This window comes from Chenopodium album, chromosome 6 (assembly GCF_948465745.1).
Source record: "Chenopodium album chromosome 6, dcCheAlbu1.1, whole genome shotgun sequence".
In the NCBI taxonomy this organism is placed as follows: Eukaryota; Viridiplantae; Streptophyta; class Magnoliopsida; order Caryophyllales; family Amaranthaceae; genus Chenopodium; species Chenopodium album.
Window position 1 is genome coordinate 67,870,716 of NC_137839.1, and position 23,285 is coordinate 67,894,000.

Consider the following 23,285-nt stretch of genomic DNA (forward strand, 5'->3'; position numbering starts at 1 on the left):
AACGACGTAAACAACCCCGTCGAGAAGGTAGATATAATTATCGTAAATTATGATTTTAAAAATCAGTAAATTCAGCATTTTTTTTCCAACAAATGAAACTTATTATATGCAAATGTTATTGTTAAATATATATTGTTTTCTCTTTACAATCCGCAGTCTTACCAGCTGCTATCATTGGGCAACCTTTACCAGAAGGTCCTCTCAAACTTGGGAATGTACACTACTGTTTGCATTGTAATGCAAAGAAGTTCAAGTATGAAACTTTACACTTTTGCTGTTGCAATGGAGAGGTTAAGATTGCAACAAATGAATTTCCTGATGAGTTATGCCGCTTATTTACGTCACAAGAAGAAGATGCTAGGCATTTCAAACAATATAGCCGGATGTACAACAACCTCTTTGCTTATAGTTCAATAGGCGGCAAGACTGAATCATCAACATATAAAGGAATATATGTGTTCAAAATGCACGGGCAAATATATCACTCTGTTCCAGATCTACTTCCTAATGATAATCAGCCTAAATTCCTTCAGGTTTATTTTTATGACGGACAACACGAGGTTCAAAATCGAGTTAAATGTTTTCCACAAGTACGAGAAGATATTGTTCGTATATTGATGAAAGTTAGTGAGAAGAATCCTTATGCAAGATTTTTTAGATCATTGAGAGAACTAAAGATAGATGAAAATACACAAATTATCTTAAACCAATCGACGGTTCTAGATCAGCGTGTATAATGCACCGTTGTCAGATGAAGTTGCTTTGGTGTGGCCAGATAATATCTCTTCTAACCAGATCACCACTCCACATGTTCTTGTGTATGGAAACTCTGCAGAACCTCATCGTATATGTCATTATTATGGGTGCTATGACCCACTACAATATTCGCTGTTATTCCCCCATGGTGAATGTGGTTGGACACAAAATCTTAAGAAGCAAGTTACCGTTGGGACCCGTCAAACACGTCAGGTTGCAGATCCTATAAATTCTTGTGCAGTTCATACCATACAAGATTTTTTAGATGAAGAAGCTTCACGTAAGTTCATGCTATACACATTTGTAAAGCTTTAAACTAAAAAATAAAAAAGTGTGATGTGCATCTTGATTAATTGGTATTTCTTTTTCAATATGTAGGTGCTATTCAACGCAGAACAAGAGCCGATAAGTATATCTCTCCATGAGAATATTATGCTTACAAATTGCAAATTCGACCACACAATATGCTTCTAAGAGCAGGTAGATGCTTCCAACAGTTTATCGTGGACATGTATGTGAAAATAGAAAACACACGGCTCGATTTCCTTAGAAACAATCAGGATACAATAAGAGCTGATCTCTATCAAGGTATTCTTGATAGTGTAACAAGTGGACAAACGGGTGCTTCGAAGATTGGACATCTTGTTATTTTGCCTCCATCGTTCATCGGTTGTCCTAGAGATCTTAGACGCTGATATTTGAATGCTATGGCATTAGTTCAGAGATATGGAAAACCAGATCTTTTCATTACCATGACATGCAATGCAAATTGGCCAGAAATAAAGGCTGAACTACAACCTGGAGAAAAAGCGCAGGATAGACCAGATATAGTAGCTCGGATATTCCGTGCTAAACTATTAGCGCTTAAGAAGCAGATTATGAAGAAAAACGTGTTGGGTGAGGTGGCAGCAATGATCTACGTTGTTGAATTTCAAAAAAGGGGTCTGCCACATGCACATTTCTTGATTATACTGAAATCTAAATTCAAGATAAGAGGGCCAACAGACTATGACAAATTTGTTTCGGCTGAAATACCCTCATTTGATAATCCTTTGCTTCGTAAGGTTGTCTTAACTCATATGATGCATGGACTATGTGGCAAGCTGAATCCGAAATGCCTTTGCATGCACATGAATGGGAAAAAACTTGCATGCAAGAATGAATACCCAAAAGAATATGTGGCAGAGACATCAAACAACAAAGATGGATATCCTATATATAGGAGAAGAGAAACAGGTGAAAAAGTTAAAATTAGAACTGCGCAGCTAGACAATCGATGGGTGGTACCTTACAATCCGTATTTACTACTCATGTTTGACTGTCACCTAAATGTTGAGGTATGCTCAACTATCAAAGCAGTGAAGTATATGTACAAGTACGTTTATAAAGGGCATGATCGAATCTCATACAAGATATCTGCCACAACTGATAACAAAGTTGATGAAATTGAACAATTTCAATCTGGCAGGTCAGTAATAACTATTCAATTTACATAATTTTGTATTATCTTTGTAATTTCAAATATATCAATGAAATAGAAATATAACAATTTTGCAGGTGGGTATCCCCATGTGAAGCAACATGGCGAATTTTTGGGTTCGATTTGTACAAAATCTATCCTCCTGTTATGCCATTGCCCGTACACTTACCGAATATGCAGTCCATTGCTGTAAGACCACATGAAAATCTTAATTCAGTTGTGAGAGATCCAAAACGTTCACGGACTCCGTTAACAGAATATTTCTCAATGAATGCAAAAACATACGGTGGCACTGGACTTTTATACAGTGAATTCCCAGAGCACTACAGATGGGATGCACGTACAAAAATATGGATTCAGAGGCAAAACAAGCTCACTGTTATTGGACGGATGGCATTTGTCCTACCTGCCGAAGGTGAACGTTTTTGCCTCCAACTTTTGCTGCTCAATGTTAGAAATGCAGGGTCCTTTTTAGACCTACGGACAGTTGAAAATTATGTCTGTGCTGCATTCCAAGAAACTGCTCAACGACTTGGTCTTTTAGAGGATGATGATGCTGCATCTGTATGCTTAGCCGAAGCTTCTGAAGTGCAATTACCAGATGCTTTCCGAAGGCTTTTTACAACAGTCTTGATCTTCTGTCAACCAAGTGATCCATCTGCTTTATGGAACAAATTTTACACAGCACTGTCAGAAGATTTCAGTCACAAATATAAGGATGATACTAATAAAATCAAGCAACTAACTGTTAGTGTGCTTGAACAACATCTTGAATCAATGGGTAAATCACTCAAACCTTTTGGCCTAGATCATCTAAGCTACATTGTTGCTGATGATTTCAGAAAAATAAGAGATATAGCAGATGCTCTAGATACAGCTATTCCCGAGGAATTCATAAATTCAAAAGAACATTTGAACACAGCTCAATTTGAAGCATTCCAGTGTATAATGAAACACATACATGAAGGAAAAGGAGGTGCTATTTTTATTGATGGACCGGGTGGAACTGGGAAGACCTTTTTATACAACTGCTTATATGCAGAAGTCAGAATGATGAATAAAATTGTTCTACCAACTGCAACATCCGGAATAGCAGCATCAAATCTTCCTTCAGGGAGAACAGCTCACTCAAGATTCAAAATACCGGTTGACCATGAGAACTCTTTGACATGTGATGTGCCTAAACAAGGTAGTTTGGCATATTTGATAAAAGAGACAGCTTTGATTATATGGGATGAGGCTTCTATGGCCAACAAGGCAAATTTACATGCTCTGGATTTGCTACTCCAAGATTTATGTGAAAATACCTTGCTATTTGGTGGCAAGCTCGTTATTCTTGGCGGAGACTTTAGACAAGTTATACCAGTGGTGCCTCACAAGTCACAGAGACAAGCCGTTGAAGCAAGCATAGTGACTTCGTACATATGGCCAGCTCTGACAAGATTTAAACTAACAGAAAATCAGAGAGCTCGTGAAGACCCATCATTTAGTTCATTCTTGCTGTCTCTTAGAAATGGTGAATTACAAAAAAGTGAGAGTGACTATGTCAGACTACCCAATGGAATGATTCAACACTTGCTAATGGAAGAAGATCCCGTTTTGAAGATTATAAATGCAACATATCCAGAAGTTGAGAAGGGAACAATAACATCTGAAATCTTTGCAGATAGGGCAATTTTAACTCCTATGAATGATGATGTTGATTTGGTGAATACAATCTTAATAGACCAATTTCCGGGAGAATCAATGACTTACAAAAGTTTTGATGTAATGCTCAATGATACATGCAACATCTATACGACAGAGTTTATAAATAAACTTTGTCCAGGAGGAATGAGTCCCCATGAGCTTGTCCTTAAGAAGAATTGTCCGGTAATTTTGTTACGAAACATATTGCCTTCTCAAGGACTCTGTAATGGTACGAGATTAATCTGTAAGACTTTTCTACCCAACGTCATTGTCTGTGAAATTTCTGTTGGACAATACAAGGGTAAACCTGTTTTTGTGCATCGAGCAAATTTGCGACCTCCGGCAAATAGCAACTATCCTTTTGCTTTTGAAAGAAAGCAATTTCCAATTAAACTATGTTTTTCCATGACAATTAATAAGTCACAAGGGAAAACATTGAATCGAGTATCAATATATCTTATCCGACCATGCTTTTCACATGGTCAGTTGTATGTGGCACTATCTCGAGCTAAGAAGGCTAAAAATGTTGTGGTATATTCCACAAAACCACCTAAAGGGTATCATATAAACTCGATTAAAAACATAGTATCTTACGATATTCTAAAGTACTCGGGGATAATTTAGCATATAACATTTAATATTTTGTTCTATGTTTTGGGTACAATATTAGCTTTTGAACTTTGTTATATAATTGGTCAGTATTAATGAAAATAAGCTACAATAAATATCATATTATTACATATTTTTTGATAATCACATTAAGCTGATATTCATATATAGACATCATTGCCTCCAATTTTGTAAGTATCTTCTTAAGTCTTTTAAAGTTATCTTTTTTCAGATTAAAATTTGACGTCTAAAATTTAAACATATGAAATTTATAATATAAGTTGAATTGATTAAAAGGTTTATGCATTTCTTTCTACAGGTTTTCCAATTCAGTAGATAAAAAATAAAGCAAAGGGTAAAGTCTCAGTTTAATAGGTACTATCTCCATCTACATTTATTACTTTTTACAATAAGTATAATTAAATTCATTGTTTCACATCAATTATAAATTATTAGTCATGCTATAGTAAACAGTAAGTAATTTGGATTTCATTTTTTATACTACCTCCGTTACAGGTTATGTGCAACGATTTGACATAAAGCAGAGAGGAAAAATGTCTAATCGTTGCACATAACATATAACGGAGGTAGTATATTCGGTTTGCAAATTTAACATTTACGTGTAAAATAAGGTTAGTAACAATGTAGTTCAGTAATTAATTATTATTAATATGTATATTATCATTTAATTCCTTCAAAAAAGAAATTCATTTTTACGTGTGAATAAAAAAAATTGTTACAATCTTTTCGAAGAAAAAAAAGGAAAATGTCATTTATCTTTTATTTTTTTATTTAGTGAACCAACAATAATTACTGTGTACCTTTTTTTTAAAAAAAAAGTAAATACAAAAAATGGCTCCTACTGAATTCTACGTAGTAAAACATTGCAACAAAATTTAAATATTAAAAAAAAAAAAACAAGAAGAGTCAATTCTCTTCGGTCACTATTGTACATAATAAAAAAAATATTACTTTATTTTTTAAAGCGAAAAAGAATAAAAAAATGAAAAGAGATAAAATTACTAACTTTTTTTTTCAAGAAAAATTACTTAATGATATCTAAATTTAGACTAAAACTCACGGTAAGACATCTGCAATAACCTTACATATTTTTATTAAGGACTCAATAAGTAAACTTTAAAATATTACAATAGTCTTAATAACGATTAATTAAAAACCCCTCTTCAACAACAATGGTTTTGCAATGGTTAAGATAAATCAATGGTAAATATGCAATTAATATATAGGTTAAATATGGCTATCAATGGTTCTGCAATGGTTGAGATGATTCAATGGTAAATATGCAATTAATATATAGGGTAAGAATTATAATATTCTCAAGGATCAATGATGTCATGTCTTATCAAATCTTATACTGAAATATTCAACTGTTGATATATATGGGCTACCAAATAATATTATATACTTCCCTAAAAAAAAGAATATTATATATATATATATATATATATATATATATATATATATATATATATATATATATATATATATATATATTTTAAAAAAAGGTTAGTTGTTTTATATCATCTGATGAACAAATGACCCTACTTGATTTAGATCCCCATGTTTAATTGATCCTTCTAATTAATTATTAGAAGGATAGTTTACACATTGGACAAATGTAGCATGATCAATAATTAGTAAATTGATTGATTTGTTAGACTATTGATTGCTTTGTTTCAATTCTAAATGCATGGTGCAATTTAACCTATTAATTAGAACTAACAAAATTAATGCCATCAAGTTACCAAATTAACGACACATGCAAACACATCTATTTCTGATTGTTTTTGTTTAGTTAAAATACATAAAAATAAATTTACACTTTAGAAATGTAATCTAATTGTAGAAGTATGTAGAGTAAAGAAAGTTGAGTAGGTAATGTACTGCCAAAAAAAACAAAAAGAAACAGTCAACAACATTAGTGGAAATACATCATACTTTGCTTGTCAAACTAGGAAAACTTAAAGTAGAGAAAGTATGGCCTCTTGTACTATTATGGAAATATTAGTGGTTAACATACTACTCTGAAATTCCATATCATTATTATCTCTTCTCAACACAAAAATAAATATCAGAATAACAAGCTAAAAAGAAACAATTATATATACGATCAATTTAATTCTGGCAAATCATCAATTTATGCAAAAATATAGATAAGTTAATAATAATGTACTTAATCCAATCTTTAATTTATATTATCCTTTTTATTTTTTTAAAAAATGTAGCCACAGATTATATTTTATTTGATTTTATTTTTTTTAACTAGCTATACAACAATTCTATCCAACGCCGATATTTAATGAAAAAATATTGTCCAATCTTTACTATTGTTAAAATAAAATAAGATAAAATCTAATAAAGATATAATTCTATTAGTTTTATAAACATTCTTTTCAAAACATTCTTTACCACAAAATAATTTAATTCTATAATTTCATAATCAATTCAATCTTTACCATTTAATAATTATTAAAATAATTTATTACTATTCATCAAGTTAAGACTTCCTTTTTTTCATAGACCTATTTTGTACAGTATATAAGGAAATCAGATCTTTTATTACTTACTTACACTCTTTTACTGAACAAAACCCTACTATAACAACAAGTACTCATTCAAAAAATTTCAAACAAGTCTAAGCAAAATCTCATTGTGTTGATAAAAAATCTCAAGGTAAGAAATTTAAATACTCTTTATTTGTTCTTGTTAAATTAATTCAGATAAATAGCTATTTTCTTTATAAAATACATATACATCTAAAAAAATGTAAATATGGTTATTGTAATTTCTGTTGAAAAACAATAAAGAGAACAAAAAAACAATCTTATTTCAAGGAAATAAAAGAAAACTTAGCTCTTTGTTTTAACAGATTTTAATATTGTTGTTGATCACAAATACAAGCTATATTGTCTAATCATAATTTTTTTTCTTGTTCAGAATGAAAACATAACGCATGTATCTTGATGAGCTTAATCCTAGCTCCATGAATTTCACCGTCAAAGTTAAAGTCGTTGAAAAAGCAAGACAAAAGATATCTTCCAATGCTAGAGCAACAGTCTTTCAAACCTTATATCTACTTGATGAAAAGGTATTTTTTTGTCTTCTTGGATTGTATTAATATACTATATGTTAGCTTTTATTAATGCATTTAATTAAAATTTTTTTTTTCTTTCTTTATGTATACCGGGTGCATTTATTTCGCTGGATCTGCTTTTACTTTATTAAATAAAAAAAATAATTGCATGGATTTTATGGTTTGACGTAATATCTAATAGCCTAAAAACAAAAAACTAGGGTTTCATAGAAAAATTTACATGCAATTCTTAGTATATTAAATTTACCCGTCAACATTATTTAGATTCTACCTTGATGTTAATTACTACTGAGAAAATTCTATACTAAAAGTGCTATTTATTAGAATTTAATTAGTAATACCATTCCTCAGTAAAGATCTATCTATATTATGCTTAAAATTTGTAATATGATATGTAATTGTTATTCCTCTTCTCATGATCCTCCTGCAAATGCACTCTTTTGCTAAGATATGTGAATTATTTTATAGATGTATAGGTCCGAAACTCACAATTGTTTTCATGACCTAATTAAAGAATTACTTCTAAATGCATCATTCTTATAGCTTTGTTATTCAAAAGTCTTTAAGTTCAATCACACTGCCCTGCACTGTTTCAAACCTATCGAAATGTAAGGAGTTTACCACTTCTTTTATAGCTTAATAGTAATAACTTAAGCAACCAAGGGAATCTCACTATTCCCCTACTTCACTCCCAGCCTTAGCTGATTGCAAAAATGAAAGAGAACTCAACAGCCATTCATTTACTTACTCTTTAAAATCCTGATGTTATCTTGACTATATAATCGTTGGATTGCACTATAAACCATTGCTAAGACACCAACTAAATAGAATAAGTAGATAAGAGAAAAAACAAACATAGTTACTTTTCATAGAACTTATTTTAAAAACAATAAGCCAATCCTACTTTTCATCAAAAATTCCTGATTAACATTACTTTAGTAATGCATTTTAGATGAGCTGCTATGGTATAATAGACTAATATAGAATCAAAGGGAGTAGATGTTAGAAGATACCAAAATATGGGGTATGAACCATCTCATTTCAGCTCCACTACAACAAAGACAAAGCAAAAAAAAAAAAAAAAAAAAAAAAAAAAAAAAAGAGATAGAGAGAGAGAAAAGAATAACACATACCTCAGATTCAACTCTCTAGAGACCAGAACACTTCTTTTCTGGCCTTTCTTTGAATATGAAACCTGTTCGTCAGAACTTATACCTTTGGGAATTATAGATTATAACTAAAATGTTAAATACCCCAACCTACGCAAAGATTAAATTAATCATTATTTTTTAGTGATAACTAAAAAATCATTTGAAAATATGCAAAACTAATATAGACATTACATATCCCTGCCTTATTTCCAAAACAACCGATGTTCATTCATAAGTTTACAGTAGATTTCACTCATTATTTATTCTAATCATACTCGAATTTATTTCAGAATAACAAGATGCGTGTTACTCTATTTGGAGATCAAATTAAGGCATATGACGAAGCTATTGCATACAATGGAGAGTATGAAATTTCTAATGCAACTGTGAAGCCACTTGATGATCAATACCGTACTGTCCATGATCAGTTACCATTCCAGCTACATTTCAGTCACAGGACAATAGTTCAGCCAGTTTGCCCTGATACAGGCTATGTGATACCAAAATATCAGTCAATAGCTTCAATTCCAAGAGTGCAAGTTGCTGATGAAAGATATGGTAATATCGTATTTTTACACTATTACATATATCTAACTACACATGTACGTATCAGTCATTAAAGATTTGTTAATACCACATATTTTCAGCCAATTGATACAATTTTCTATGAATTTGACGAAGATGGTGAATATGGTATACACAATATATTACTATGTACACTTTCTATGCACCTAGCTTAATTCTAATTATTTTATAGTTTATTGATCTCAAAATTTATTCACATTATACAGATGTATTGGGAGTGGTGCTATTTGTAGAAGAAGAAGCACGACAAGTTAACTCCAAATATAATAACCAAAGTTATGTCAGAGAGATTGTCATCAGATCAAACGTAAAAATAAAAGCTTAACTAATTCTTAACATAATTCTATTACCTGAACATCTACTTAACTAACTGTTTTTTTTCCCTGCAGCCATAATAAGACTTTGACCATCTCCGCCTGGAATGACCTTTCAGGAACTGCCACTGATGCTCTTAATTTCTGGGCTGAAAGATTTGACGTAGTTGGCTTCACAGCTCTTAAACACAACCCTCGCAGAGGTTAAATCACGAAATATAACTAAGTTATGAGAAATCTTACATATTGCACAAATGAAAAGGCTAACATGTTATCTGTTGTGCAGCATTTGCTTTATCAACTAGCATGTCTACAAGGATTATTCATAACCCAAAAGGAGATAGGGCAGTTGCACGAAAGCATCTACTACAAGATAGACAAGCAAGAGTTTTACAAATTCAAGATCCTACACAAGAACAATCTATGAAAACAATTGAAGAACTAAATGACAAAAAGGTATAACAATTATAGTTAATATCTTTGTTAATAAATACGATAATACAATATTAATCTTATTTTCATACAATCATGCAGGCTGCAAATGCGCTTATGGAAGAACGTCATTGGATTTAGGCTATCATTCCAAATGCTACTTTGGATGATGTATTTGTTTACATAGATTGTTCTGGTTGTGGAAAAAGATGTAGTGTTCCTGAAGGAAGGCAATTCACATGCATCGTCTGTGATAATAAAGATTGCATCTCAACTCCAAGGTTTATCTAAATTCAATTTTCACCACAAGTTTATACTTTACTATAGGTTGTAAAATAGTGAACCACTGATGAAAGTTTTCATGGATTTTCCATTGACTAATAGCTTTACGTAGTAAATTATTGTCTGTTCAAATCATATCTACCGTACCATATGCTATTTACTTATTTAGATTTCATAAGTACTTGAATTCTAGATTCTAGAGTAGTTGAAATATGATACTTAATTTCCAAATTGGAATCATTCTAAAGTTTTGCCTTTTGTTGTGATCTCTCTAAGATAATTCTGATTATGATCTTAGGAGTGCACTATACATAAAAACGCCTTGTTTGGTTTTTCTAAGTTACTAATACCGAGTGGGACTTATAGCTACTTTTATCTTCAACTGCTGATGTGATTAAATATACGCTTGCACCATGATTTCATTTCAGCTGGATAGAGAGATTCTAAACTCCAAATTTATATATCTTGTGCTTCTCTGAACCTTATTACTCAGTAGTTTTTGTTAAACTTTATTCATTTAAAATCTTACTTTATTAATCTATAAAGTGAAAAATGCAATTACCATACCATTAATTATATTTTTTTTCTACAGGGTTGCTTTTAAATTTGAGGCAGTTGATGTGACGGGTTCAATAACACTGACATCATTCAACAATGACACCGAAAAATTGTTTGGCAAGACCGCAGCTGAAATCAAAACTATGAAAGATCTTGTATGACTCCTTTGCATAATAATTCGTTAAATAAACACTTAACTTATAAGAAATTCCAAACATTATATTTATAACAAGTATTTCTAATAATATATATATCCTTGTTAGTGTTCTATTTCCATTTAAATTTTTAATACATATATTAACTACAAATATATTGTGCAGGCTGATGTGGTTGCCTTCCAAACAATTGAAGAAAAACTCAGGAAAAAGACAACTTTCTTCAAACTTGGTCTATCTAATTCACTGGGTTCAAGTAGTGTTTTAGAATGGTCACTCAAAACAATTGAGACTGCTGAAGATGCATCTAAAAAGGATTTATCAAAGTCAACTGTAGCAAGAGACGATGAATTTGAATTCTCAGATTTAAATATGAATGTGGATTATACATCAAACAAATCTGGTGGAAGTGCTTCAGTTGATGTGGAACAAGATGCTGCAGCTATAGGTGAAGATACACCTGATTCAAAAGCCAAAGACAAAGGGAAAGAAAAGCCGTCAGACACAACTATCCTTAAAATCCCATTGTCCCGCAAGGGTAAGAATCCTAACACATGTTTATAATAAACAAATCTTCTAAATTATGAATAGTGCATTCATAAACATTAATACACCTCTATGCCAATTTACAGGAATTGTTACAGCTGATGAAGGCCATGTAAAACCCACTCAAAGTCCCAAGAATGCAACTCCCAAAGACTTCAGTTCTGCCGTTGACAGCAACTTGATAATCAAACCCTTGGAAAATTCAGTTGCTGAAACACCTGGTGCTGTGAAATCTCAAAAGATTTCACCTGATGAATGGGCCCAACTATGTCGCACACGCATGAGTGGAAGCAAACAATCTCCAGACACTCCAGCACAGAATGAAGACAAGCGAACTGACTCAATTCGTGTCAAAACTGTTGCACGAAAGAAGCTCCGTTTCACAACATCACCTTCTGATGAAAATGCAGATCATGACTCCGCCAACAAAGAACCAACTTCTTTAGCAACATCTACTACTGAAAACTTTGATACACCAGCCAATAAAGCAAACAAAGCTGCACCAGGGATGGATAACAACTCAACTGACTCTCTCGCCAAAGGAAATTAGCAGTATGTCTTTCAACAATGAACATAGTATAGCTAAGTAAACCACTTATAAGGTGTGATATAGTCACCTCCTCTATTTTAAATCTTTTGCTTGCATGGTAAATACATCAGTGGCATCTATTAAGCTTGGAGGTAAACACAAAGCTAAATATTTTGATGTATTGAACGAACGTGGTTCAGACTACGTATTTCGTTCAAAACCCCTTTGTTTCTTTAGTATTGCTCCAGTATTGCGTTAAATAAGTTTAGATTAAAGTAGAAAATCTAATGTAAATAGGGTTGCAATGTTGTTGAGTTAAATCTTTTGAGGAGTTTTTTAGGAACATGTACAATAATAGTTCATGTTCCTGAAAAACACTATGAAAGTTAGTATTCTATGTTGTTCAAAAAAACTTGCACTGATGTAATGTTTATTTATAAATCATGATATATATAAAATCTATGAATTATTAGAAGTCAAAATTGCTATATTATAGAAATTGTTATCACTAGAGAAATGTTCAAACTAAATTTTTGGAGCTAATCACTTCAGACTTATGAATTTGATAAGGAATTGATGACAAATGTTTTTTCATACATATTTTATTGCCTATAACTGTTTTTTGAGGGCTAAAAATATGCTACAATTACAGAAATTATATACTTCTTATTGTAACCAAGTCTTTTAATCCCACACTAAAAACATAAACATTACTTCTTTTAAACACGATAATTTAAATTACTTCTTTCCAATGAATAAATTTCTGTTACATCTTTCTCATGTAATAACTTTAACAACAATATTTCTCTCTTAAATTGGCCTAATGCTTAGAATTCATACAACATTCAAACACCACGCAAAAAACAAACCGTGTAACAAAATCACCGGATACATTACTTACCAATAATAATCGCCACCATTGGGGGACCGCGCGCGAAGCGCGCGGTGCCACAACTAGTATCCAAAAACGTTTATGTTAATGTATATAATAATGTAATATCATTGTGCTAAATCAACCTATTAATAATCTACTACTATATATATATATAAAGATAATATTTTCATAAAGTGACAAGTCGTCTTTATATATGACAACTAATAATGAAAAATGGATTGGAATTAGGATAGGGAATTAAAAAGCAAGTGTTTGGATTTAGGAAGGTGTAAAAACAACACACACTTGCACTCTTGCAAGGTATATGGCCGCATGGGGAATGGTCCATTGTTCTGGCTAACGTTTACATCCAAACATCATAGCCACCTCTACCACTTCAACTACAAGTACGTTCTCCGTTAAATTTTAGTTGCAACCTAGTCCTTCAAAACTCTATGACCCAGGGACTCATAGCTCTATTCAAGGGTATGGCCAAGTTGGGGACGATCTTAAAGCTAGGAAATCAGCTGATCAATCTGGGTACAGCAGCTCACAAATCGTGGATCCAAGTGGCAGTAGCACTCAGTATAATGATTTTGGTAATCAACAAAATCTCAGTGCATTTGAGATTACTGATGTTAATGCCACATTGCCACTGCCCCTGGCATGAAGGAATCGAGCCTTGTTGAGGAGACTGAAGGATGTAAGCCCTTAGTACATGATCAGTTCAAGTTAAAAATGGGTCTTCATTCTGCAGAAAGAGAAGCAGCTCTAGCTAAGTTCCTACAAAAACGGAAAAACCGATGCTTTCAGAAAAAGGTGAGCGAACTTCAGGTGACAAATATTTGTGGTATATGAACTTGACCTGAACTATTGGTGTGCACTTCTAGATGATGCTGATACCTGTAGCTTGTAGCAGAATTTAGGAACATGGAAAAGTTAGGTTGTGGTAGCTTAAAATAGTCTTATGTGTAGCATTTGTTTATCTTCGCGAGTTTCTGATTATAAATTTATACATACCTGTATTACATGCATTCTTTATCTGATCTACTATATCAATGAAAATTGTCTTGTAAATTTGTTATTTGAACATGCCTTCACACTTTATTTGAACCATTATTCTGGTGTTATAACAAAATACAGAGTAAATGATTAAGGAGTAAATAATTTTGCCTGCCATTGTGAAGGACTTAAGATTATAGCTTCCAAATAACTATTATATGGACTTTAGATTATAGCTTCCTTTAAATCATGACTATAATAAATATTGTAGGAAATTTTGACAATTACCACCTTCTGTTATGTCCATTTTAGCAATTACCACCTTGTATTTTTTTTATTTTTTTTTTGAAAATTACCACATTCTACTTTCAAAAACATCAAAAATTACCACCTTCTTGCCCCCCAACTACCACATGACGTCATTTTGGGCTCATTCTTTCCCTTCCCTCCCTATTTCCCTCACATTTCTCATTCTTATTTGGATTCTCATCTCCCCTTTCACTTTTTTTCCCCCAAACCACCAATAATTGTTCGTCAATTTTGAATTGGAGGAGTGAATTGAAGTGTTTTTTATTGTTTGGGGGAAAAAAAGTGAAAGGAGGATGAGAATCGAGTTAGGAATGAGAAATGTGAGGGAAATAGGGAGGAAAGGGAAAGAATGAAACCAAAATGACGTCATGTGATAGTTGGGAGGCAAGAAGGTGGTAACTTTTGATGTTTTTGAAAATAGAAGGTGGTAATTTTTTTTAAAAAAATACAAAGTGGTAATTGCTAAAATGGACTAAACAGAAGGTGGTAATTGTCAAAATTTCCATATATGTATGATAGAATAAAGTTAAGAAAATTGTTATTCTGGTTAAAAGCAAGAGACGAGCCAATTACACTAAATGGGGAACATTGAAATAAAAATAGAAGAAAAGAGGGATTTAATTGATGCTTTTCTAGTTTGTACTATAAACATGAGTAGATATAGTCAATTAAAGATTAATTGTCAACTAACCGACTATATTAGGGAGGATTCCCTGATGCTTATGTACTGTTTGTAGAGTTGTATTATATATGCTGTGAAGTTGAATGAAGAACGTGAGTTGAATTCCTTTCAAATTTTGGCTTTTTCGATGGAGTTGAATTCCTTTCAAATTTTCTCCATTCTCGTTCGAAACATTTGAAATTCATCAAAGCGAAGTTGCCAACTTAATATTGATGAATTTCAAAGGCTTCGGAAAAAGAACGGAGAAAATTTCCCACAAAATAAATTCTCTAACTGAAGATCTCTATGGTCGATATAATTCACCTTCTATAAATAACGATGTTAAACGAAAAAATCCATGACTTTGAGACAATGATCTCTTTGCCACAGAGCTGACGTTCCTCATTATAACAATCTTCCTAAAAGATGTACCATATATTCTAATGATATATTGACTAAATAATATCTTAACATAAAATAAAACTAAATATATTATTCTTTTAATAATATCCACGGAAAATATATCACATATATTTTCCATTTTCCGATATCTCATATATCTAACATATCTTAAGTTATGAAAAATTATCATATATTTCTAAATATTCTATGCCATCAAAGATATTATCACAATATTCTAAATGATAGAATTAGTTTCCTAATTCTATCTCAACATGTATAGAACTTTCAACTTCATAGTTCATCTCATCATAATATCATATGCTTATTAGACTCTCTTTTAAAATGGAAGAAAATAAATTTCAAAGTAGGATTATATTGTAGTAAATCTTCAACTCTACAATCTTTCTTTGTCAATGATGGAGTAAGGTTATTCGTCTAATTATTTACTTGTATTAGCCATTCTGCAATTATTTATTTTACAAATATCTGATTTTTAGATACTTAACAGCTACGTAGCATTCGACTATTATCATTTATCACTCCCTACTTAAGTTATTATAACATACTGTTGTACATTTACACTATGAGTAGATACAGACTACATCCTATGTCTCTTAATTTTTGTCCTTTTTGTTAAATTCGTCCCTTTAAATTTGCTTTATAAATAGTAGCAAAGTATTACTTTTGGTTGTAACGAATTAAATTTACTCTCATACTACAATTAGGTCCCTTTCACTTGACCTTATTTTTAATGAATTGAAATTATTTTTACTGAAACAAAATTATATTTGTTGAACTTAAATTATTTTTACTGAACGTAATTTAAGTTTACTTAAGTGAAATTATTTTTGCTAAACTAAAATTACTTTTACTGATTTTCTATTATAATTCATCTTTAAAAATAAGTTAAAAATTAATTTCAGTTAATTTTAAACCGGGCATTACTACATTAATCCCTAATCCCATAATTTTTTTCACTCATTAACTCTTCAGTCAAAATTGAAAAAACAAATTTATCTCTATATACTCGTATATATAAAATAATAAAATAATAATAATAAAAAAAAAAAGGGACAGGGTAAGGTTAAGTTTATTGCAAGTATTGAGCAAAGTCTCAACATGAGTCTTACTAAAATTATGTTTGCTGAACTTAAATTATTTTTACTGAACTTAAATTAATTTTACTAAACTGAAATTATATTTACTGATTTTCTATTATATTTTTAGTGAACTGAAATTATTTTTACTTGATATTATTTTTTAAGGTAAAGGGAACAGGGCCTAAGAGTCATGTGAGTCTTACATATTTACATGGAGTTTGGAAAATCCAAACCCATGTCAAGACTTTGCAAAGCCAATGAAAATTAGCCACCTCACCAACCAAAAGTTTACAATAATTTTAAACAAATAAAAAAAGATATTTTACAAAAAAAAAATATATTTTGAAGAGGATTAAGTGAGTTTGGGGTGAATCTTGGAATAATGTATAAATTTGGAGAAATTCTTGTATGAATCTGAATAATATACATAGTAAAAGTATTTTAAAGTTAGTTCTGAAATTTGGGTCCGAGTCTGAGATAAACTCACCCTAACTACTTAACATTATACAGACTAAGGACTTGTTCTCATTTACTGAACTCAGCTGAACTGAACTGAACTTATTAATTAGTGATTTTTAACTACGGATTAGTGATCTTTGATTATTTATTATTATACATATGTGTATATACAGATATACATATTAAAATATTTAAGAAAAATATATTATTATTATTATTATTATTATTATTATTATTATTATTATTATTATTATTTATTGATTATTATTATTATTATTATTATTATTTATTGATTATTATTATTATTATTATTATTTATTGATTATTATTATTATTATTATATATTGATTATTATTATTATTTTTATTATTATTATTATTATTATTATTATTATTATTATTATTATTATTATTATTATTATTATTATTATTATTATTATATCTCAAAAACATACAAAATTATATAACCTATAGAAAATTAGTGGGAAGCCGAGATACAATCTGGGCCCCCACTCCTCTAGCTATAGAAAAGCCGATCCTAGTAAAGATATGAGCTACAGCACGCGCCCCAATGTCCTGAGTCTTCGAGAACCTCTGGATCCGCTTCAGCAATGCAACAGCTTCCTTTTCTAACTACCCAAGAGAAGAGAAAGAGAAAGGAAGAAAGCCATATCCAATCGCACGACAACTGGATTCGTACTTGACCCGCTTCCGATTGGCCGCATCAGTCACTACCCGTCCAGGAACAAAGTCAGATAGTCCAGACTGTGTCAATGGAGAAGACCCTGTCAAGTCAACACAGACATCGCGACCACGATCCCATGAATAAAGTAACACATCTGCAGGTCTTAGAGCTTCATCGTTCCCACGATTATTATGCTAGAGATCATTCCAGACCTCCAATATTGGTAACATACGCAAGGAAGAAGCATGGTAAGGGGAGTGGAATCAGTTAGCAATGCAAGGGCAGAAGGGTCTTTACTCTTATAATTCTGTTAGGAAAAGTTGTTATAGAGAGAGAAGAATCTTTAGCTTTGGGTTTAACTGGCTAATCTTATTTAAGGGAGGGATTTTCTGTTGTAATAATCATATTAAGAATTTTGTTAAGCTTTGCTCATTGAAGAGCCCTTTCCTCTCGAAAAGAAAGGTGTATTGATTGTTACCTGTTGATCATCAATACAGACTATCAACCTCTTCTCTCTCTGTTATCCAACTGATTTTCTGGAATTAACTTGCAAGGCAGGTTAATTCTTAGCAATTGGTATCAGAGCAACCGTGATCTTCACCTGAGACGATGGCCCGGCTTACCCACGCTAAACGGCTGGATCTGCTGGAACAGGAGATCGCTGACGTCTCAAACCGGGTTGCCTAGGAAATCACCTCAGCCTTGGCAGCGTTCAAGACTGACCTCTTTGCTCAGCTCGCTGCTGCGCAAGAGTAAAATCGGTCTGAACCTCGGTCGGCCGCTGCTAATGGCTCCTCATATCATTGGGATAATCCTTTTGCCGATACACATCCTCATCTGGTGGCGAATGAGGGTGGTGAGTATGGAGGGCCGTCGAATTGGAGATTGAGGAAACTCGACCTTCCCCTGTTTGACGGCACAAACCCAGATGGGTAAATCCTCCGCGCGGAGAGGTTCTTCCATTTCTACCATTTATCAGCGGAGGACCATTTAGAAGCGGCGATCGTTGCACTGGAGGGCGACGCCTTGCTCTGGTTTCAATGGGAGCACAGGCGCCACCCCTTGCTTTCCTGGGAAGCGTTGAAGAAATTGGTTCTCAGGAGGTTTCGCACCACCGCCACTGGCACGCTCCACGAGCAGTGGCTTGCTCACCAGCGACGGGTACGGTGGCTGACTATCGGCGCTGCTTCATTGAGTTGCTCGCTCTGATTGAAGGGGTGCCAGAAGAGATCGCTAAAGGTTAGTATATTAATGGTTTAAAGGATGAGATTAAGGTTGAGGTCCGGATCCTAGACCCGATTTCTTTAGACCAGGCCATGGATCTGTCCATGAGAATTGAGGAGAAGTTACGTTTGGGCCCACGGCCCAAATCAACTGGACATCTGCCCACTTGGAAGACCCCATATCCCACGACCCGTGTCCATCCCTCTACCCAAACCCAGAATTCCCAAACCTCAAACACGAACCTACCTCACCCAAATTCTTCCATTACCCAGCCAAACACTACCCTACTCACCAAAAAACCCACCGGAGAGATAAGGCGGCTATCTGAATCTGAACTCCAACAGAAGAGCGAACAGGGGTTATGTTTTCGGTGCGACCAAAAGTGGAAACTCAACCACCATTGGCAGCGGCGCGGGTTGAGTGTTTTGTTGACCATCGATGAAGAAAATGACTGGGATGCTACCGAAAACCTTGAAGTCGGGGATCTGGCGGCGGTTGAAACACAAATTCCTGTAGAACCAGTGCCGACCTCAACGGACGCCGTCGTTCCTGGTGTTTCTTTCAGCTCCGTGATGGGGCTCACTAATCCGAAGACAATGAGAATGGCTGGAATAGTGAACGGCCAAATCGTGGTGGTGATGATTGATAGATCCTGGTGCTACACATAACTTCATCTCCACCTCTTCCTCTCAGAAGTTGGGTATTCAGAGCCCTAGGACTCTAAAAATTTTGCGGTGACCCTTGGCACCAGTGAAGTGGTGCAAGGGGAGGGAATTTGTAAGGGGGTGTTGTTGGAATTGCAGGGGGTCACCATAATGGAAGATTTTCTCATCCTTCCTCTAGGAAGCTCGAATCTAATCCTAGGTATCCAATGGCTCGAAAAATTAGGTACGATTGCAATAAACTGGAAAACTCAAATGATGAAATTCCAGTTGGGTGACACATCAGTTACTCTCCAGGGTGATCAGTCACTTGGGCGTACGGGGGTCTCACTTAAAGCAATTATTAAATCGCTCCAGAAGGAAAAACAAGGGTACTGGTGGAATTAAATCATATGGTGGGACAGGAACTGGAAGGTAACACCTCTGGTGTAGCCCCTCTGTTTTTACAGTAGCTTTTGGAGAGATACAGGGGTGTGTTTGACATGCCGGTGGGGCTGCCATCTCGGCGTACTATTGAACATTCAATTGTGTTAAAAGAAGGAAATGATCCAGTGAGTGTCCGTCCTTATAGATATCCCCAGAGCCAAAAGGATGAGATCAAACGCTTAGTTCAGGACATGCTGACCTCAGGTATCATCCAACCTTCTTCTAGTCCTTACTCGAGTCCTGTGTTGTTGGTTAAGAAGCGAGATGGTTCATGGCGCTTCTGTGTTGATTACAGAGCCCTTAATAAATGTATTGTTCCTGATAAATTTCCTATCCCTGTTATTGATGAACTATTGGATGAATTGTTTGGTGCTTGTGTTTTCTCAAAATTGGACTTGAAATCTGGATACCATCAGATTCGTGTCCGGGAGAATGATGTGCATAAAACAGCATTCCGTACCCACGAAGGGCATTACGAATTCCTTGTAATGCCTTTCGGGTTAACGAATGCCCCTGCTACTTTTCAGTCTCTAATGAACACTGTTTTCAAGCCTTTTCTTCGCAAGTTTGTGCTGGTGTTCTTCGACGATGTGCTGGTGTATAGTAAGTCCTATGAGGAGCATGTGAGGCATTTCGCAGAAGTGTTGAAGGTGCTGCACACCCATCAATTATACGCCAACCAGAAAAAATGCGAATTTAGGCAGGAACGAGTGGCCTATTTGGGTCACATCATCTCTGGTCAGGGGGTGGAAGTAGACCAAAGCAAAGTGCAGGCTATGATAGTTTGGCCTCAACCGAGAAATCTAAAGGAGCTTCGAGGATTCTTGGGGTTGACAGGTTACTACCGAAAATTCATCAAAAACTTTGCTCAAATTGCTCGCCCTTTGACTGAGCAGTTAAAGAAGGATAGTTTTGAATGGAGTGAGGCTGCCACACGTGCCTTTGAGACGCTCAAGCAGGCCATGACTAAGGCTCCTATCCTTGTAATGCCCGATTTCTCTCAGCCCTTCATCTTGGAGACGGACGCTTGTGGCCAGGGAGTTGGGGCGGTGCTCCTTCAAGGTGGGCACCCAATTGCCTACTACAGCAAACTGCTGGGTAGTCGTGCTTGGAGTAAACCCATATATGAAAAAGAGCTAATGGCTATTGTATTTGCGGTGGAGAAATGGCGCCATTGCCTGTTAGGTAGGCATTTCATAGTGCGTATCGATCAGAAAATTTTGAAGTTCTTGTTAGAACAACGTGAGGTGGGTCAAGCTTATCAAAAGTGAGTCGGGAAACTCTTGGGATACACCTTTGACATTCAATATAACCCCGGGTCTAGTAACGTGGTTGCTGATGCTTTATCCCGAGAGTTGGTTCCGACCATTTCCAGTGCCAACTTGGTCTCTTCTTGTGGGATACCGTGGGCTACATTTCAGTCTCATATTCAGAAGGACCCTCTGATCTGTAAACTGACCAGCAGCATCAAAAAGGGAGAAAAGGTTCCTAAATGGTTTTCTCTGGAAAATGAGGTCCTTAAGTACAAAGGACGGGTGGTAATTCCCAAGGTTTCAACTCTTACTTCTGCCTTACTCTGAGAGTATCATGACTCTCCTCTTGGGGGTCATGCAGGGGATTTCTAGACTTACCAAAGGCTATCGGCAGAGTGGTATTGGATGGGAATGAGGAAAGATGTTTCCCGTTATGTTCAAGCTTGTTTCTCTTGTCAGCAAAACAAGGCTTCTATAGTCAGCCCTTTGGGTCTTTTGCAACCTCTTCCAATTCCAGACAAGGTGTGGGAGGACATTTCAATGGACTTCATCGAAGGCCTTCCGAAGTCTGCCGGTTGGGACACCATATTGGTAGTGGTTGACAGACTTTCGAAATATGGGCACTTCATTCTCCTCAAACACCCTTTTACTGCCCCAATGGTTGCACAAGTTTTTGTTCGAGAGGTGGTTCGTTTACATGGTGTTCCCTCTTCCATTGTCTCGGATAGAGATAAAGTGTTTCTCAGCATATTTTGGAATGAGCTTTTCAAGCTTCAAGGTTCGCAGTTGGCTAGAAGTACGGCCTATCATCCACAATCGGATGGACAGACGGAAGTGGTCAATAAGGGTGTGGAATCCTACCTCCGTTGCTTCATAAATGGCAAACCTCGCTTTTGGTCCTCTTGGATTCCCTGGGAGAATATCGTTACAACACGTCGTTCCACACAGCGATCAATTGCACTCCCTTCAAGGTGTTGTATGAACGCGATCCTCCTCATCTTGTTCGTTATTCCCCTGGCGGTACTTCAGTTGCTTCAGTGGAAGATCAATTGTTGGAACGGGATGCTGTGTTGGATGACTTGAAGTTCCATCTAGTCAGGGCCCAGGAATATATGTGTCATTATGAGAACAAAAGCAGGAGAATGGGGCACTTTGAAGTGGGTGATTTGGTGTTTTTAAAACTTCAGCCTTATCGCCAGCATTCTGTGGGACAGAGGTCGAGTCAGAAGTTATTTCCGAGGTATTATGGGCCATATTCTGTGGTCAAAAGAGTTGGGAAAGTGGCATATCAATTGTTGATGCCAGAAGGGTCGAGGATTCACCCTGTTTTTCATTGTTCCCAGCTCAAAAAGTCTGTTGGGCAAGGCCATACTCCTTCTCCTTTGCCTGCCCAGCTATCCTCTGACATGGTGCTTGAGGTGCAGCCTGATTGTGTCCTTGGGATCAGGAACAGCCAGCAAGGTAATCTCACCTTGGTGGAGGTACTCATTAAGTGGCAGCACCTCCCAGACTCTGAGGCCACTTGGGAACCCTTTGATGACATTAATGCTAGGTTTCCAGAGCTCCACCTTGAGGACAAGGTGAAGCTTGTTGGGGGGGGGGGGGGGGGGTTTATTGCTAGAGATCATTCCAGACCTCCAATATTGGTAACATACGCAAGGAAGAAGCATGGCAAGGGGAGTGGAATCAGTTAGCAATGCAAGGGCAGAAGGGTCTTTACTCTTATAATTCTGTTAGGAAAAGTTGTTATATAGAGAGAAGAATCTTTAGCTTTGGGTTTAGCCGGCTAATCTTATTTAAGGGAGGGATTTTCTGTTGTAATAATCATATTAAGAATTTTGTTAAGCTTTGCTCATTGGAGAGCCCTTTCCTCTCGAAAAGAAAGGTGTATTGATTGTTACCTGTTGATCATCAATACAGACTATCAACCTCTTCTCTCTCTGTTATCCAACTGATTTTCTGGAATTAACTTGCAAGGCAGGTTAATTCTTAGCATATTATTATTATTTATTGATGATTATTATTATT

The 23,285-nt window shown here is 34.8% G+C and overlaps 3 protein-coding genes and 1 long non-coding RNA gene across 4 annotated transcripts; all 4 read left to right on the top strand.

Annotated features, from left to right (window-relative positions):
- The first annotated feature begins 66 nt into the window (after positions 1-66).
- LOC145637098 (uncharacterized) lies at positions 67-4,549 on the top strand. The gene is made up of 3 exons (XM_081688606.1): positions 67-1,036; positions 1,135-2,224; positions 2,314-4,549. The coding sequence occupies exons 2-3, from the start codon at positions 1,464-1,466 to the stop codon at positions 4,547-4,549; spliced, it is 2,997 nt and encodes a 998-aa protein (XP_081544732.1). The 5' UTR covers positions 67-1,036; positions 1,135-1,463.
- Positions 4,550-4,853: 304 nt separating this feature from the next.
- Positions 4,854-9,710, top strand: LOC145637099 (replication protein A 70 kDa DNA-binding subunit C-like). The gene is made up of 4 exons (XM_081688607.1): positions 4,854-4,909; positions 7,493-7,643; positions 9,091-9,358; positions 9,592-9,710. Exons 2-4 carry the CDS (start codon positions 7,509-7,511, stop codon positions 9,708-9,710), a joined length of 522 nt encoding a protein of 173 aa, XP_081544733.1. The 5' UTR covers positions 4,854-4,909; positions 7,493-7,508.
- Positions 9,711-9,774: 64 nt separating this feature from the next.
- On the top strand, positions 9,775-10,462 carry LOC145635059 (uncharacterized). Its single transcript, XR_014113765.1, has 3 exons — positions 9,775-9,902; positions 9,986-10,155; positions 10,234-10,462. It is a non-coding gene; the product is annotated as an uncharacterized LOC145635059 (long non-coding RNA).
- An 18-nt stretch (positions 10,463-10,480) lies between these two features.
- On the top strand, positions 10,481-12,222 carry LOC145637100 (uncharacterized). Its single transcript, XM_081688608.1, has 4 exons — positions 10,481-10,521; positions 11,006-11,126; positions 11,292-11,664; positions 11,759-12,222. Exons 1-4 carry the CDS (start codon positions 10,481-10,483, stop codon positions 12,220-12,222), a joined length of 999 nt encoding a protein of 332 aa, XP_081544734.1.
- Positions 12,223-23,285: the final 11,063 nt, after the last annotated feature.

What these genes read in the sequence shown, in the direction of transcription:
- LOC145637099 (XM_081688607.1), top strand. Translation starts at nt 7,509, where the DNA reads ATGTATCTTGATGAGCTTAATCCTAGCTCCATGAATTTCACCGTCAAA. An exon ending in TATATCTACTTGATGAAAAG is followed by an intron (nt 7,644 to 9,090) that starts GTATTTTTTTGT and finishes AATTTATTTCAG; the next exon opens with AATAACAAGATGCGTGTTAC. An exon ending in AGTTGCTGATGAAAGATATG is followed by an intron (nt 9,359 to 9,591) that starts GTAATATCGTAT and finishes CACATTATACAG; the next exon opens with ATGTATTGGGAGTGGTGCTA.
- LOC145637100 (XM_081688608.1), top strand. Translation starts at nt 10,481, where the DNA reads ATGAAAGTTTTCATGGATTTTCCATTGACTAATAGCTTTAC. An exon ending in CCATTGACTAATAGCTTTAC is followed by an intron (nt 10,522 to 11,005) that starts GTAGTAAATTAT and finishes TTTTTTCTACAG; the next exon opens with GGTTGCTTTTAAATTTGAGG. An exon ending in TCAAAACTATGAAAGATCTT is followed by an intron (nt 11,127 to 11,291) that starts GTATGACTCCTT and finishes TATATTGTGCAG; the next exon opens with GCTGATGTGGTTGCCTTCCA.
- LOC145637098 (XM_081688606.1), top strand. Translation starts at nt 1,464, where the DNA reads ATGGCATTAGTTCAGAGATATGGAAAACCAGATCTTTTCATTACCATG. An exon ending in GAACAATTTCAATCTGGCAG is followed by an intron (nt 2,225 to 2,313) that starts GTCAGTAATAAC and finishes ACAATTTTGCAG; the next exon opens with GTGGGTATCCCCATGTGAAG.